The 14,960-nt window shown below is 39.2% G+C and overlaps 2 protein-coding genes across 2 annotated transcripts in view; both read left to right on the top strand.

The window, feature by feature from the left end:
• The first annotated feature begins 575 nt into the window (after positions 1-575).
• bola3 (bolA family member 3) lies at positions 576-3,654 on the top strand. The gene is made up of 4 exons (XM_005741584.2): positions 576-758; positions 877-1,000; positions 2,279-2,367; positions 3,004-3,654. Exons 1-4 carry the CDS (start codon positions 690-692, stop codon positions 3,067-3,069), a joined length of 348 nt encoding a protein of 115 aa, XP_005741641.1. The 5' UTR covers positions 576-689; the 3' UTR covers positions 3,070-3,654.
• Positions 3,655-5,709: 2,055 nt separating this feature from the next.
• Positions 5,710-14,960, top strand: part of vat1l (vesicle amine transport 1-like) — an 11,433-nt gene continuing 2,182 nt past the window's right edge. The window contains exons 1-8 of the mRNA XM_005741583.2: positions 5,710-6,053; positions 6,599-6,728; positions 6,955-7,170; positions 7,353-7,495; positions 9,487-9,590; positions 10,251-10,306; positions 10,446-10,640; positions 14,582-14,665. Coding sequence (XP_005741640.1) covers positions 5,839-6,053; positions 6,599-6,728; positions 6,955-7,170; positions 7,353-7,495; positions 9,487-9,590; positions 10,251-10,306; positions 10,446-10,640; positions 14,582-14,665 — 1,143 coding nt within the window. The 5' untranslated portion in view covers positions 5,710-5,838. The remainder of the gene's footprint in view (positions 6,054-6,598; positions 6,729-6,954; positions 7,171-7,352; positions 7,496-9,486; positions 9,591-10,250; positions 10,307-10,445; positions 10,641-14,581; positions 14,666-14,960) is intronic.

The following is a 14,960-nucleotide window of genomic DNA, read 5'->3' as shown; positions in this document are numbered from 1 at the left end:
TAGATAGATAGATAGATAGATAGATAGATAGATAGATAGATAGATAGATAGATAGATAGATAGATAGATAGATAGATAGATAGATAGATAGATAGGGGTGTCAAACTCCAGTCCATGAAGGCCAGCATCCTGCTTGTTTTTGAGATGTGTGTGCTTGCCAATAAAAAGCTACAAGGGCAGGTTAGTTGGAAGACAAGCAGGACAGCGGCCCTTGAGGCCTGGAGTTTGACACAGTGTTAAATTGCTGTGTTACAGAAAATAATCATGATTGTTAAAGAATAAAAATAGAAATAGTGACTTTAAAAACACATACAACCAATAATATGTATAATTTTATTTATAAGAATGATAAAATAAAATAATAAAATGTAAGACTGAAAAGAGAACTGTACGTATGGTACGTATGACCTTCATAGCAATCAGTATTAATACATAACATATAATCTATTAAAAAATGACATGTATGAATCTTGTATTCATTCAAAATATTAATTTTATATTCATACCATGGCAATATTAGAAATAGCAACAACTAGGGCGCTCAAATGTGTTAAAAAACCCAAAGTGATTTGTGACCCGGATGTGTGACGTCATATTTGAGGGACCGCGCTGTCTGAGGACATGACAGTTAAGTAACCGGTGTGTGTTTCACAAACTCCCCCTGATCAAGCTGTGCCTCCGTTTTCACAATGTTGGCTTGTAGTCGCAGTTTGAACAGCGCTGTGGTGTCTGCACTCCGTCTTCTGCGCAGTAATCAGGTTAAAACACCTTTAGCAGTACCAGCAGTGCATTTCAGAGGGTCAAGCTTTAGCTTAATGCTAGCCGCCAGTTTGCAGAAACTGTCTGCTGAACTTAAACTCATCTCCTCCTCCTCAGACTGCCGTCACTGGACAGCTGGAAAGACCTCTGTCCACGCAAACCGACGGAGAGGTCCGCATCACAAAGATACTGAAGGAGAAGTTCCCTTCAGCCTCGTCACTCAAAGTTGTGGATATATCAGGTAAACACTTAAATCCGCGGAAATGATCCTGATCCGCCTAAGATGTTATCCGGGACGGGAGCACGGCTTAACACGTGGGAAATTAAGCTACACAACTTTTGGTTCTTACACAGTGGGGACCGTGTCAGACCTTCTTGAGTAAATTTTTAAGAATTCATCTACTGTGCAGCTGCCACATGAGGAATTACTGACAGGCAGTGACATACATCACCCAGATTGACAGGATTACATGTTTTTCCTCTCTTTGCTTATTAGCATCACCCTTATTTCCTTTTATTGTAAGGAACCGCTCTGCCCGATCTGCTCCTTTTAACTCTGGTTGGCGGTATTTGATTTGTTAATTTTGTGTAAAAGTGTCAAATAACTTTTCTGTTATTTGCACATACACAGTGGATAAATACTTTCCCCTGGTTTATATCACGTGATACCCATTATCACTGATTTTTAAGCTTTTTGAGTCAACTAACTCAAAAGACCCTCAGAGGGATGCATTCCAATGCAGGATTAAAGGATTTGTGAGCTTAACGTTTTCAATCTTAAAGATGCTATTTTTTTAATTATATTTTATTTTTATTTTTTTTGGTTATTCTTTTTGCCTGGTCCTACTCTGCTGCTAAGTCTGTTTTAAATTGATGGATGGCAAATAACATCCAACTGATTAGAGTATTTGTAGCCCATTTAATACCAAGAACAATCAGTCAGTAAAATTAACTTCACCTTGATCTGGTCACCCACCTATTAATACCCTCTTCATTAGGCTGCGAGACAATGTCAGACTTGATTACATTGATTATCCTTTGATGTGTGTATCATTTTTTAACTACACACAGAGCACATGGAGTTATAAAATCAATATATCAAGTCAAAATTCACAAAAATAATTGGTTTTCTGTGGTATTATTCTCAACTTCTTCGTAGCAATAATGTGGCCCTTTTCTGATACCTTGTTTTTTATTGTTGTTTTGTTTATCAACCACTCAAAAAGGCTTAAAGACTCAAATGATGCAGCAGACACCACTTTTTAGATGTCTTGGAGTAAAAAGCCCAGGTTAAGTCTTTAACTGCCTTCATGATACTCACCCACTTCATGTGGTTTTAGGTTTGCAGAATCGGCTAATGCAAAGAAATCCCAACTATTTTGAATTTGCCTGGTAGGACATGTAGGTCTTCCCTGAAGCCGTGCATTTGAACTGAGGAAAACTCTGAAAGCCAAGGAAGCAAACAAACAAGCAAAGCAAGTCATAAGATTCTGTTTCTGTGTTTCTGTGCTGTTATTAGGTGGCTGTGGGGCCATGTATGAGATCCACATAGAATCCAGTGAGTTTAAAGGAAAAAGGACTGTTCAGCAACACCAGTTAGTCAATCAGGTAAACCCCTAGAAACCTTGTCTAAACTGATGTATTAAATCTAAAATTGTTGATGTTTTATTTAGTCTGTGTTGAACCTTGTATGTGCTTGTTATTTGTTTTTTTTAAAGATGACATGAAACGCTACACATATAAAGGATAATTTACATCATGGAGCCCTGCTCTCAAAAACTGACATAGAATTAACTCTGTCTGTGAAGCTGGATTAAATATGTTTAGCACCATCTTCTGTTAGTATGGAACGTGATGTCACTGGGTTGCAGCTAATAGTCTTACATTAGTTTATGTTTGCTAACCAGTGACAGAATCATGATCCCGTTTGTGCTGCCCCTGGGTATAACAATGAGTTTTATGTTAAGAAACCAAGGATATACTGTCCATTTTTACCGTCTTGTCTCTAGCAGTATTTGGCTCTCATTACTTGGCTAGCTGCACTGAAATGGGAAAATCCATCTGTTAGCTGCAGTGTCTGGGTTTGTATAGCACTCCATGAGGTAAATTAACCTCCATAGATCTAGTGTTTCATGTCCTCTTTTAAGTCTGTCGTCTTAGCTTCAATTAACAAAAACTTGTAGTTTATATTTGCAATAGTTGATATTTTAATCACAAGTATTGCGTATGTCTTGTACTCCACAGGCACTCAAAGATGAGATTCAAAACATGCATGGATTGCGAATATTCACTGATGTCCCACAACATTAGAAAAAGTCCTATTTCTGGCCCACAAACCTTTCCTTTGTTCACCCTCTCTAGTATGAATGCACAACTGGGAGGAAAAAAAGCTGTTATGTACTAAACTAATCCTGTGACATAGATGTTAATGTACCAGTGGCAGAAACGCACAGGACCTTATCTGTAGCAGTTACACACTGACAGTGTGAAACATGCATGATTGCTAAGTGAGTTATCATGTACTCTAAGATAATATATTGAACCAATGAAAGCTGTGATACGCACAAAATGGCCTGCTAAATTGTTAGCAAAGTGTCAAGTCATGTAGGCTCTTCCCATTGTGGGGTCTCCTGAGGGCTGATGGTGATGCTGGTGTAATAATGGGCAGTCTCGTAATGGTGGAGAATAGCTACAGACTCTATTTTTAACTGGGGATGGATCTGTTTATGGAGCATTAGTTTGCAATGTCATTAACTCTGACCACAGTCTGTGTTACCGTCTAGCTTAAGATGATTAATTTCAAAATTGGTTACTGGCATTGGATTGTACTTTGCTCCTGTGTTTATGCTACCTATTCCTTTCTAATGTACCTTGCAATAAAAGGAAGCTACTTTTGTTGACTGTTTTGTTTTTGTTGCTTAAATTTAAAAAAAAAATCCATTTATATAAAAAAGGAAATGCGCTCACTATTACTGCCTGTCAAATTAATCTAATATTAATCACGCTGAGGATTAAAAGTGAAAATATGAAGTTTTTCATAACATCTTTGCTGCTGTTGAATGTTGGAAAATGATGGCAGAAAGCAAGTGGAAGCCTTAAACAATAGGCTTAAATCATTTCAGCTGAACCAGTGTATAGCTGAGTGATGGAAGTTCATCGCTCTGATCTGTAGTTCTACAAATCTGTTTGAAAATCTTTCCGCTCCTTTTTGGAGTTTCCTGTTATTTAAGCAGGCTGCCGCAGTTAGCTACGTTAGCAGCTAGCATGTTCTTGAGCTCAGAAATTCAAAGTAGTACAAAAAGTGAATGTCAGACAAGTGTTATTATGGCGTCTTGGCTTCTTCAGGATGTGTAGTAAGCAGTAACGTTTATAATAACTTTATTCATTTTATTATTTATTTATGCTTGGCACATATCATTGGCTTCTTTTTGTGTTTGAGAAATTTTAGATTAAACCTTTTGCAAAGAGGTCCGTTTATAAAAGAAAACAGTTACGATAAAATTAGGAGCGAGTGTAGCAATTTATGATGCAGGAAGTTGAATGCGTCAGCAGGTTGTTTTAAGATGTTGCCAGGGTTACAGGGTTACACCGTAACCTTGGCAACAGTTGATGAAGTTATTTTCTCCATGACCATGGAGTTTATTCTACAAAGAAAATTAGAAGTCAATTTCAAAATATTAGAAATATTGCACCACCTGATTTATTTATTTTTATTGCGAAAAGGCTTTTTACTTTTACATTATGTATTAGGTTTTGTGTTAGGTAGCAAACACACAAAATTTGTTAAAGAATATGATAAATTAGCATTTTGCTAGTTTCTCATTAATTGTAGCACCTGACATTGAACCACTCCAGGCTACTTGAATCTATGTTTATCCATATCTAAGAGAGGCCTATAAACCTTTTCAGCCAGCCATAAAGACTTCATAGTGTCCTCTGTATAGTGAAATGCTTTTCACTGTTTTGTTTTGGGGTTTTTTGTTTTGTTTTGTTTTTTTACAGTCATAATAAAAGCCTTATTTTTAGGTTGCAACCGTGTGATATACAAATTAAGAAAGTGATGCCCGAGCTTTAAATACAGAATCTTGTTTCCATCACTGGGGGAAAAAATATTATCTACTAATTTTTGGTTATCTCAATCTTGACTTACGAATAGGAGAAAAAAAGAAGACAAGTGGAAATTTTGAGGTTTTAATCTCAGAATTTGGGGTTATGTATCTATAAATAATAAATTATTATTATTAATAAACTAATAATATGACATTTTGAGTTACTCAAGTCAATTTTGACAGATTTATCAATTTTTAAAAAATCTGTCTTTTAGTTATTTATTTATTATATATTGTCATTTAAACATCGTTTAGCCCTCTTTAATAGTTAATTTAAACAGAGATTTCGAGGGATGTAAAAGAATATGTATTATATATGTATTAAATGTATCCAAATTAAAAAAAAAAAATTATAGCCTCGAAGAAACTTCAAGTCTACAAGTCACGAATACATTATTTTAAATAGGAATGTTGCACTCGCACACAATCATGCATACCATGATTGATTGTTGTTAATTCTTCGCTAATTCTTCCAGGTTTGTTTGTTTTGTTTCCTCTGGTCATTTTTATAGTTTAACCCTTTAAAGAAGAATAAAAGAAAACATCCCATTAAACTATAAAACTTTGAATCTTTATTATGAGGTTAACGATTATTTATTTATATCCTACTTGGTTGTGCTGCCGAAGGCATCTGAAGGAGTTCATCAGACTTAAAAGTTTTGCGCGCGCTTCACCACCAGATGGTGCACTTTATAAGTCGTACTGGCGCAAGGAAGGATAATTCACCAGGATGAAATAATTTCCTGATTTGAAATAGCAAAGTTTTTTTGTTGAATTAATCGCCATCTGTCAGACTTAAAATACTGGAACTTTAAACCTGCGTGAGTGCACGTCGCTTGCAGATGATGAGGATTCAGCTTCCACTGTGGATAACCGTCCGTACAGCGCCTGCCTGTGTGCAGGCTGCACCGGCTGCACGCCCAAATCACTCTCGACTAGGAACGGGGAGGCAGAGCAGCTGGTCTTCGACATGGCTAAAGAAGGAGCAGACATGACAGAGGAAACCGAGTACATGATAGACAAAAATGTGAAGAAAGAAATAGACAACGTGGAGACGTCTGGCAATGCCAAAGAAATGCGAGCGGTGATATTGTCAGGTTTTGGGGGTCTTAACAAACTCAGGGTGACCAAGAAGGCAATGCCCGAGCCTCAGGATGGTGAAGTGAAGATCCGCGTGAAAACATGGTAAATATGAGGGTGTCAGTGTTTTTCATTTGTACTTGTGAGCTGCGGTCTGATCCGGTCTTTTACTCCCACGTTGCTTTTGTGAAGTCTAAACGCTGATCAACAAGGCTTACACAGAAATTCGCAGTCATGAATCCACAGGTCTTTTCTGGTACAGGAGGTTGGGTGGCTGATGTTCATAACAAGCATATCTGATGCCACAGTTTCCAGTCATTCTATGTCACACTTTCTATTTTCTAAGCGCTTGTTTACAAGATATTGAGAAAGGCATTTTTCCCCAGGTTGCAGCTGAGCTTTTGCCAGTGTTAGCAGTGTGACATTGGGAAAATTAAAGTGTACTGTTTATCCACAGAGGAAAAGCCTGTGACTCACTGCTCATAATAATGCAATAAACAGTGCTGGGTAATTCCTACATCTCTTAACACCTCATGCTAAATATTTGATATTAAAAAGCTGTTAGAGACTGTTCAGGGTCATGGTCGTCATCCAGATATCGAATCAGATGGATTCCAGTGTAAACAAACAAGAATTATTCTTTGTTGCAGTGGCTTGAATTTCCTGGACCTGATGGTACGTCAGGGGACTATCGATAATCCCCCCAAACCCCCTCTTGTCCCTGGATTTGAGTGCTCTGGAATAGTAGAGTCAGTGGGTGAAAACACAAAGGGATTTGAGGTTAGTGTAATTACAGCTTGTTGATGCAGTTGTTCTATGAGTACATGCTGCCAGAGAAGTACACCAATAAAACTAGAGAGGATGCAGATTGCAATAAGTGCTGTAAGCGTAACAATCAGAAATATACTGCTGTTAATTCATAATCTGATGACATTTACTGCCACATGACGGGCTCACGTTAGTGTCTGCCGTGTGTTGACCTCCTTCCCTCACATGTTTCTTTCAGATAGGCGACAGAGTCATGGCTTTTGTGAATTACAACGCCTGGGCGGAGGTGGTTTGTGCACCCGTGGATTTTGTCTACAAGATGCCAGATGAAATGACGTTCGCTGAAGCAGCAGCCTTCTCCCTGAACTTTGTGGCTGCTTATATGATGCTCTTTGAGGTTGCCAATCTGCGAGAAGGGATGTCAGTGTTGGTCCACTCAGTAGGAGGTGGTGTAGTAAGTCCAGTTCTCATATGACTAGTGCACACCCTCTAAACAAATGCACACATATGGAATTGTTGTTTAATCCCCACTGTTAATAGTGCTATTTATGCCGTGGTATGAGTTATGTTTATGTCTGCTTTCTTTATCCTCTGTGCTCTCGGGCACTGATACATTATAACTGTTATTATGTTCAGGGTCAAGCTGTGGCTCAGCTCTGCTCCACCGTGCCTAATGTCACTGTGTTTGGGATCGCTTCGTGTTTCAAACACGCAGCCATTAGAGACTCCGTGGCTCACCTCTTTGACAGAAATGTTGACTACATCCAAGAAGTCAAAAAGTAAGTGTGTTGTGTAAGTGATTTTACTTCTTTTTGACAAATTTTGGCAACATTCACTCATTGAGTCAAGACTGAATGTGGAGATGTAGTCAGGTGAAGATGTTGCCGGTTACCCCTTTAAACTAACGTGACAACGCTTAGTTAACAGAGGGTAAGAGGCCTGCTGGAGGATGCAGATGTTACTGCTTGCCTTATTGGTCATGTGTGGCTGTGGTCACCATGGCAACTCACAGCTCATCTCAGCAAGCAGCAGCATTGTGTAGGGTGGAGGTCTGTAGCGGCAATGTGGAACAGCTGAGCCAATTAGGCCAGAGGAGCGATTTCTTACACGTTACACTGACATCAGAGACGGTTTACGCTACAAAGAAACCGCTGGTTGCAAACATTCATGGGATTGGATGCGGTATGCCACAGGTCTACTACAATTAATCTGCGCAGGTTTCATGTAGTTCTAACGATGTTGCAAAGCTTTTGATTATTTCATCACCAAACGGCCTCCTCTGCTTCACAGAGCTCTGGCAGTAATTATCTGTGGCTATACTAGAAACAGGGTAGATGCACATTAGTATGATGTATGAAAATCCATATTTGCCACGTTGTAGTACCTACAGATGCAAATGGCTTGATTAGGAAATGATGTTGAGTGCTTTCTGCATACATGTCAGCAGTGGTAGTGGATTAATATGCCTTTCATCTCACTGGTCCACACATTCTTCTCAGGATCAAGTGCAAAGTACAATTAAATTAGCCCTTTTACAAAAGGCAAAAAACCATGAGAATCACAAGACCACCAAGCTGTTCAGCCAGCCGGGTGTTTGGGGCCACAAGGCAGAAAGTATGGACTTAATGTCCCCTTGATAATAACATGCCTTTCATTCTTTCATATACCGTACTCTAAAAAGTCTCATTATGGCCCTTTTTTTTCCACTGGCTGATTCTGTGTGCGATGAGATCAGAAACTTTTTGTAACACAGTGTAAAATATGTTACCGATGAGGAGCTACGTGGGCACTGCAACACATCAATAATCCCTGTATAAGAAAACGTGGGCTGCAACTTTTTCTCAGAGTAATACTCCAGAGAACCAAGCTCCTTATCTTATGAATCCATGATTAGACAAAACCTGAAGCTGCTCCAGCATGAATCACAGGCTGAAAACACACACACACACACACACACATATAAATAAATTATATATATATTTATATATACATATATCTATATATATCCTTACAGAGTATGTTTTGCACGTTTACATTTAGTGCTTGTGGACACAAACAAGCCAGTGCAGTCATATCTCTGCCTTTCACTGTACTTTAACTCAACTGCTCGAATTCTTCATGACATTTTCAGTAAAGCTGAAACAATTAGTTGCTTAACTGATTAATGGTAATTGAATGTTGCCTGTTATTTGGATTTTAGATTAATCTACTGGTTATATTTTTACCCTTGTGAGCTTTCTAAATCTGGGTGACTGGGACTCAGGAGGTAGAGTGGGTTATCCTCCGGCTGAAAGGTGGGTAGTGTGATCCGCAGCTCCTCCGGTCTGCCTTTCAAAACGTTAAGATGCTTAACCCCAAAATGAATGTGGGGGTGACAGATAAAATATAGTGCTGTGTGAATGTGGCTTGTAGCGTCTAAGTTTCTTGCGGGCTCAGTAAGAGTAGAAACCTTTCATATAACTGCCTCCATTCCTTAAATCACTTGTTTTCTCAGACAAAAGTGGAATACTACATTAAAAAGGCAAAAAAAAGTATTATGTCTGAAATCGATTCAAATTTGTCCAAAATGTGTCCAAATCTTTTTTCTGCTAATCTTACCATCGAGGCTAAATGTTTCAGCTCAAATCTGTGTTTAGAATAATCTGTTCATTTATGAGACAACATTCAAATAATTTACTGGTTCTAATGAAGTGTTTAAATCTCTGCGTGTTGCATGTTTATTAGCTCAATTGAATATTTTTTAACTGTCCCTTTGTTCTTGGTGTTTCAGGATTTCTCCAGAGGGAGTGGACATTGTGCTTGACTGCCTGTGTGGGGAGAACACAGGCAAAGGCCTGAGTTTGCTGAAGCCGCTGGGAACTTACATCCTGTATGGTGGGGATGATATGTATTCCTTTACTGTGCAAAAATGTATCGCTTCAAAGTCAAAATAACTACATTTTAAATCTTACTTCAAATATTGAGAAGTACAGTCTCACTCTCGAGTCAAATTCCCTGGCCCAAAAAAGCAGTCTGGCACGAACACGCAGAGATTTTTATACCAGTTTGCGTGTGGATTAAAGAAGCTTTAGAGGTACTTTTAGTTGGATTATGTTACTTTTGCACAGAGCCCGAGCAGCTGTTTTACATTCCTCATGGCAATCTATCTGTCTTCTTGCTGCAGCTTCAATTTTTACACACACCCATAAGAGTGGCACAGATCTAGTCGCAAAATAGTGACTGTCATTTGAATAATATATACTCCAGAGCCTGCAAATTGAATGTATTGTCCTTCACAGCAACCAGTCTTATCTGGTCTCCGTTAATTACTTTAGCTTCTGTCAAGCCTCATGAATCAAGTAACATGATTACAGAGAGATTAATTCATTATCTGCAGCCATACTCAAAATGTGCAAAGGCATACTTGCACAGATCTAAAGGGCTAAAGGTGCCAGCTGATCCTCCCCCACTCTCCCTTCATGCTTCATGGCTGCCAATTATTGACTAGTCACTTCTGTCCAGTATACAGAAATCCTTTTATTTTTGTTTTTTCAGGCGCGTCAAACATGGTAACTGGGGAAACAAAGAGTTTCTTCAGCTTTGCAAAATCTGTGAGTCAGAGATGCAGTCTATCATCAATATTTGAAAGGAAACTACACCCTGTAACTGCCCAATCAATTATAAGTCACAGGAAATGAAACGCACGCACACATCCGTCACCCTCGTTTGCTTGTTTATTTGTTTTTACAGTGGTGGCAGGTGGAGAAGGTGAACCCTATTAAGCTATACGAAGAGAACAAAGTCATAGCTGGATTTTCGCTCCTCAACCTGCTCTTCAAACAAGGGAGATGTGGCCTCGTGAAATCAGTGATGGACAAACTCCTGTGTTTGTATGAAGAGAAGAAGATCAAGCCTGTAGTGGACTCCCTCTGGGCGCTGGAGGAGGTAAGAACTTGAAGTAATCAGAGGGTTTAAGACACAGAGATCGATGAGGATCAAATTAAAAATGACCCGATCACGTCGGTTACGCAATCCGAGATGCCAGAAAAGATTTTAAGAAGAATTGGTTTAAACATCCTGGACAGAATATAATGTGTTGTTTGTCGCTGCTGAACGTTGTCAGCTGTCCTTGGACATTCTTCCACAGATGGTGGGTAGGTTGAATCTTCCTGTTCAACTATTATGTCACACCAACACAAAAAGCCAAACAGCCCATACATCAAGCACTTGACACTCGATTTCTACAGACTCTTTAAGTCTTCCTATAACTGTGATCATTCAGTTTCTCAGGAACCTTTGTACAGTAGATGCATGTTTCCTCTAATAATTTGATATTTACATTAAGAGATCCGGATCAGTCTTTTCCTGCATTGTGCAACGTTTAAAAGGGATTTGAGTTCAGGGGAACATCAGTAGTAAATGAAGACCCATGACTGGAAAAAGAGAGACTCATAAATACACTGTCACAATTGGTTGCGTGTAGAACATATTGAAGCATTGAAAACCAGACTCTTTCCATCACATAGGCAATTTTACAGACAGATGAATATTTCCACATCTATGCTCGATTTCCTCTTTTTACTTTGCTCGCTCTGCTATATTTTTACAAGGGCATTTGTGGCTCACATCCCCCTTGGTACATAAGCCTAATGGAAAAGTACCACTTTAAGAGAGCGTACCTATGCTACTTACAGGGTTTTTCCTGCCTAAAAGAATTTTTAGTGCCCCCCCAAAAACGCTTAAATCCAAGCCAAAGGACAATCACCGGCATCGTAATGAAATACTTTTTTTTATAAAGCAAGTTTGCTAATTGGGGGTTTTAGTTGTCCAAGCATAATAATCATTTCTGTTTATTAAAATGGTCCGAAATAACAGAAAATGCACTGATTTGTTTTATACAAGGTAACACACACTCACTACTTTAACTGTATGCAGGGCCATCATGCTTATTCATCCACTTAATCCCCATATTTATCCATAAAAGCTCCGGCTTGTGATGCAGGTTTAGCCGGTGTGCATTTGACCACTGCTGGGCTCCTTCATGAGAACAGCTTCAGTTTAACCCCTTTTTCATATTTGTGATCCTTCCTCTGATGTCCACGTGTACCTGCAGTGGATACAGTAAAACGGGGATCGGAGTAAGGCAGGAACAGTTCTGTGTTTTTCATCTGTAGTTAAATGATACACAAAGATGGGGACAACCATGGCCCATCGCCACAGCTGTTTTCTCTTATTTGCTTAATTAAACCATTTGCAAACAAGGAATGTGTGGGCTGTACAGATGGTGGTTGATTTATTCATTTTTCTGCACCTGTGGGGTGGAAAAGCTGCACTTTTAATATTCTTGTAGGTTAATGAATTCGGCAAAGCCTTGCAGCTCTGAATGACTTACCTCTGCACCATTTCAGACCTAACAAACGCCAGAATCAATGAAGAACCTGCAGCTGGGGACTTGAGACTAAATGGACTGGTTTTTGTATAGTGCATTTCTACTCAAAGCACTTTAAAAAACGGGCCCTTTTTTCAACATCTAACTTTCACTCTAACATAATGGGAGCAACCCAAGAATACTATAATATTCAGAGTGGAGCAGGCAGTGATTGAACCACCAACCTTCCAATTAGTAGACAATCTGCTCTATCTCCTGAGCCATGGCCACCCCAGTCCACTGATTTTCTGGTTACTGGAAAAAGAAGCAGAAAGTTTATCCTTGGACTTTGTTTCACACTGAAAAATACCTCAGGAATTTAGATGAAAGCAGAGGCAGTGTAAGTAATAATCACAAAAAGCTTACTGTAAGTTATTCTAGACTCTGTCTACAGTCGGAGAGATATTTTTGTGAAATGATTTCTCATGGGAAACTTTCCATGCACTGTTGTCATTACTTTGGCAGATTGTTCAGGCTATTCACTGGAACCATTGCCCATGAAGAATCTCATTAGAGGGGAGGATAGCGTGGGATGTAGTGTCAGGGGCACAGCTTGCCTCGGTTGTTTATATGCCTGGAAGAAGAGGTTAGTTTACATGCTGACCATAGCAACCTTTCTTTCCGGAATGAGAAGTTGGACAATATGCATGGCTGGGACAGAATAATGGGAGTTTTTCTAATCGCTGCTAGTTTCAGTCAGGAAAATATTGTACAGCTTCTACGCTGAATGCTATTAAAAATCCTGAAAAACAAAATCGAACCCACGTTGCATGAAAATTGGTCATTATGCACAGAGACCTAATTCGCTCAAAATGTAAGCGGAATTTATCCAACCCCCAACCTCTTCTGGAAAGTTTCTACCAAACAGCAAAGTGCTGTACAGGTTTATGACCCACTTTTCCTATTGGCTTGATTTCTGTGACACAACGGGTTCCAGACAAAGGCATACACTCAGCTGCGTCTGCGTGAGTGCATGATATGGCATGGTAATCTTTTGTGGTGGGTCTGACTTTATTTTTGCCCTTTTATCAGTAGCACCATGCCTAACAGAGTTGATTCTTTAACCTGTTAAGTAAGTTGCTGTCACAGCAAAATAAATAATGATGACTGAATGGCCTAGCAGTCGTTCATAAACGTTGTTTCTGGTCTCCTTTTGCCTGCTGGATGGCAACACGGAACCGGAAAGCGTCGCTCGTTGTCACATGTTGTGCCTCTTATTGCTCCCAGGCCGTGTTGGTGAACACGAGCGTGATGTTTTATGACAGCATATGAAGTGTGGGTTTTTCGAAAACAGTGTACATTTGCAGGAGCCTTGTCAGTGCATGGCAAACTGTTGCCTCAACTGCTGCATCACGACTGGATATTGAATTATTTTCATTTGAATGCAAGCTGTAGAGTTCGCCACAACGCAGTGCTTAGTGTTCTGGGATTTTGTTTACAGGCATTGATGATGTGCACAGGGATTTCTCTGCAGCAGCCCGCTTGCCTCAGTCTACTGACAATACACACCTTATTTCTGATTTTCTTTAGCTGGCAGTAAAGATCACACAGACCTAAAAGATTCTGACTCACTGTCTTACTCAGTTTTGCTCTCCTAGCAGGAGCACTGAATTGAGGGGTTTTGCTGAATTTGAACGTGTCATGGTATTTTTCCACAGACAGCCGAGTGGCAGAAGCCTCATCTTCATTTAATGATAGTTTAAGAGCCCTATCATGTTGATACATGATGTCCTTTATTATATCACAGACGTGATAGGTCACCTATGGTTTACTCTGCAGTGTAGTGCACTGCATCACATTTTATCTCTGAAGACGGCATAATGTGTGCTATAGATGTAGCTGCCTAATTGAGTTTGGAGTCCTTGGTTCAGTTCCTAGAAGGGTTGTTCTTTATTTTTAATTCTATCTACTGTAGCTATTGAATGTGGGGATAACAGTGAGCCAGGTTATTAGGAGGTGTGGTCTGAGACTTTATTTATTTTGCAGAATGTGACTAAGATTTTTTGCAGTGTAGAATAAACCATTTCTGGAATAAGACTGCAGAAACAGTTATTCTTAATGTATCTGTTATTAGAGACTGTCCCTCCCTGCCAGATTTTCAATTCAATCTCTTGCTATAGATCTTGCATCAGTGAGGTGTTCAGCGTGATGTCAAATATCAGCCAGCAGAGTGAGTCAGCATCATTTTGTCACCGTTAAGGCCATTAACTTTCCTCGCACAGGAAGTCTGTAATATAGCTGTGCTAAAAATGGATCCCGTGTCTACAATCTGCAGAAAATTATTGAATCTTTTTGTGATTTTGAAATTTTATCAGCTGGTGTTTTTTTTTTTTTAATCCAATTTTACAGCAGTCTCTCTGTTAGAGCTCTTTTATTGTTAAACCAGCTTTTTTTACATGTTGAGAATAAGATCTGTGCGGCTTTTTAAGAAGAGGTTAAACTTATGTTTTCTTCTCAGGTAAAAGAGGCGATGCAGAGAATTCATGACAGAGGCAACATAGGAAAACTCATTCTGGATGTTGAGAAGTCTCCCACCCCTCTGGTACGAAAGGCTTTTATTGCTATATAGACATTTTCTCTTTTAAAAGGTGACAGACTGCATACATAAACAGACATGGCTGTTAAGAGTTTTAATTTCTCCGTATGGATCGGTCTTATATTCAAGCCTACTGTAGTTTATGTAGGATTGTCTGGATGCAAAATTGGATAAATATGAATTCCAACTCCACATTTTTCAGAAAATCTATAATGAAAATGATTTTTTTTAGAAATGCAAAAGGTATTCTTCTCACACTTCATTTGCTAGCTGACATACAAAGTGGCATTTGTAGTAAAAC

The sequence above is a fragment of the Pundamilia nyererei genome, unplaced genomic scaffold (genome assembly GCF_000239375.1).
Source record: "Pundamilia nyererei isolate P.nyererei 1_Seehausen unplaced genomic scaffold, PunNye1.0 scaffold00112, whole genome shotgun sequence".
Lineage (NCBI taxonomy): Eukaryota > Metazoa > Chordata > Actinopteri > Cichliformes > Cichlidae > Pundamilia > Pundamilia nyererei.
Note: the sequence above shows the minus strand (reverse complement) of the source record. Positions and strands in the feature narration are given on the sequence as shown.

What these genes read in the sequence shown, in the direction of transcription:
- bola3 (XM_005741584.2), top strand. Translation starts at nt 690, where the DNA reads ATGTTGGCTTGTAGTCGCAGTTTGAACAGCGCTGTGGTGTCTGCACTC. An exon ending in GTCTTCTGCGCAGTAATCAG is followed by an intron (nt 759 to 876) that starts GTTAAAACACCT and finishes CCTCCTCCTCAG; the next exon opens with ACTGCCGTCACTGGACAGCT. An exon ending in AACACCAGTTAGTCAATCAG is followed by an intron (nt 2,368 to 3,003) that starts GTAAACCCCTAG and finishes TGTACTCCACAG; the next exon opens with GCACTCAAAGATGAGATTCA.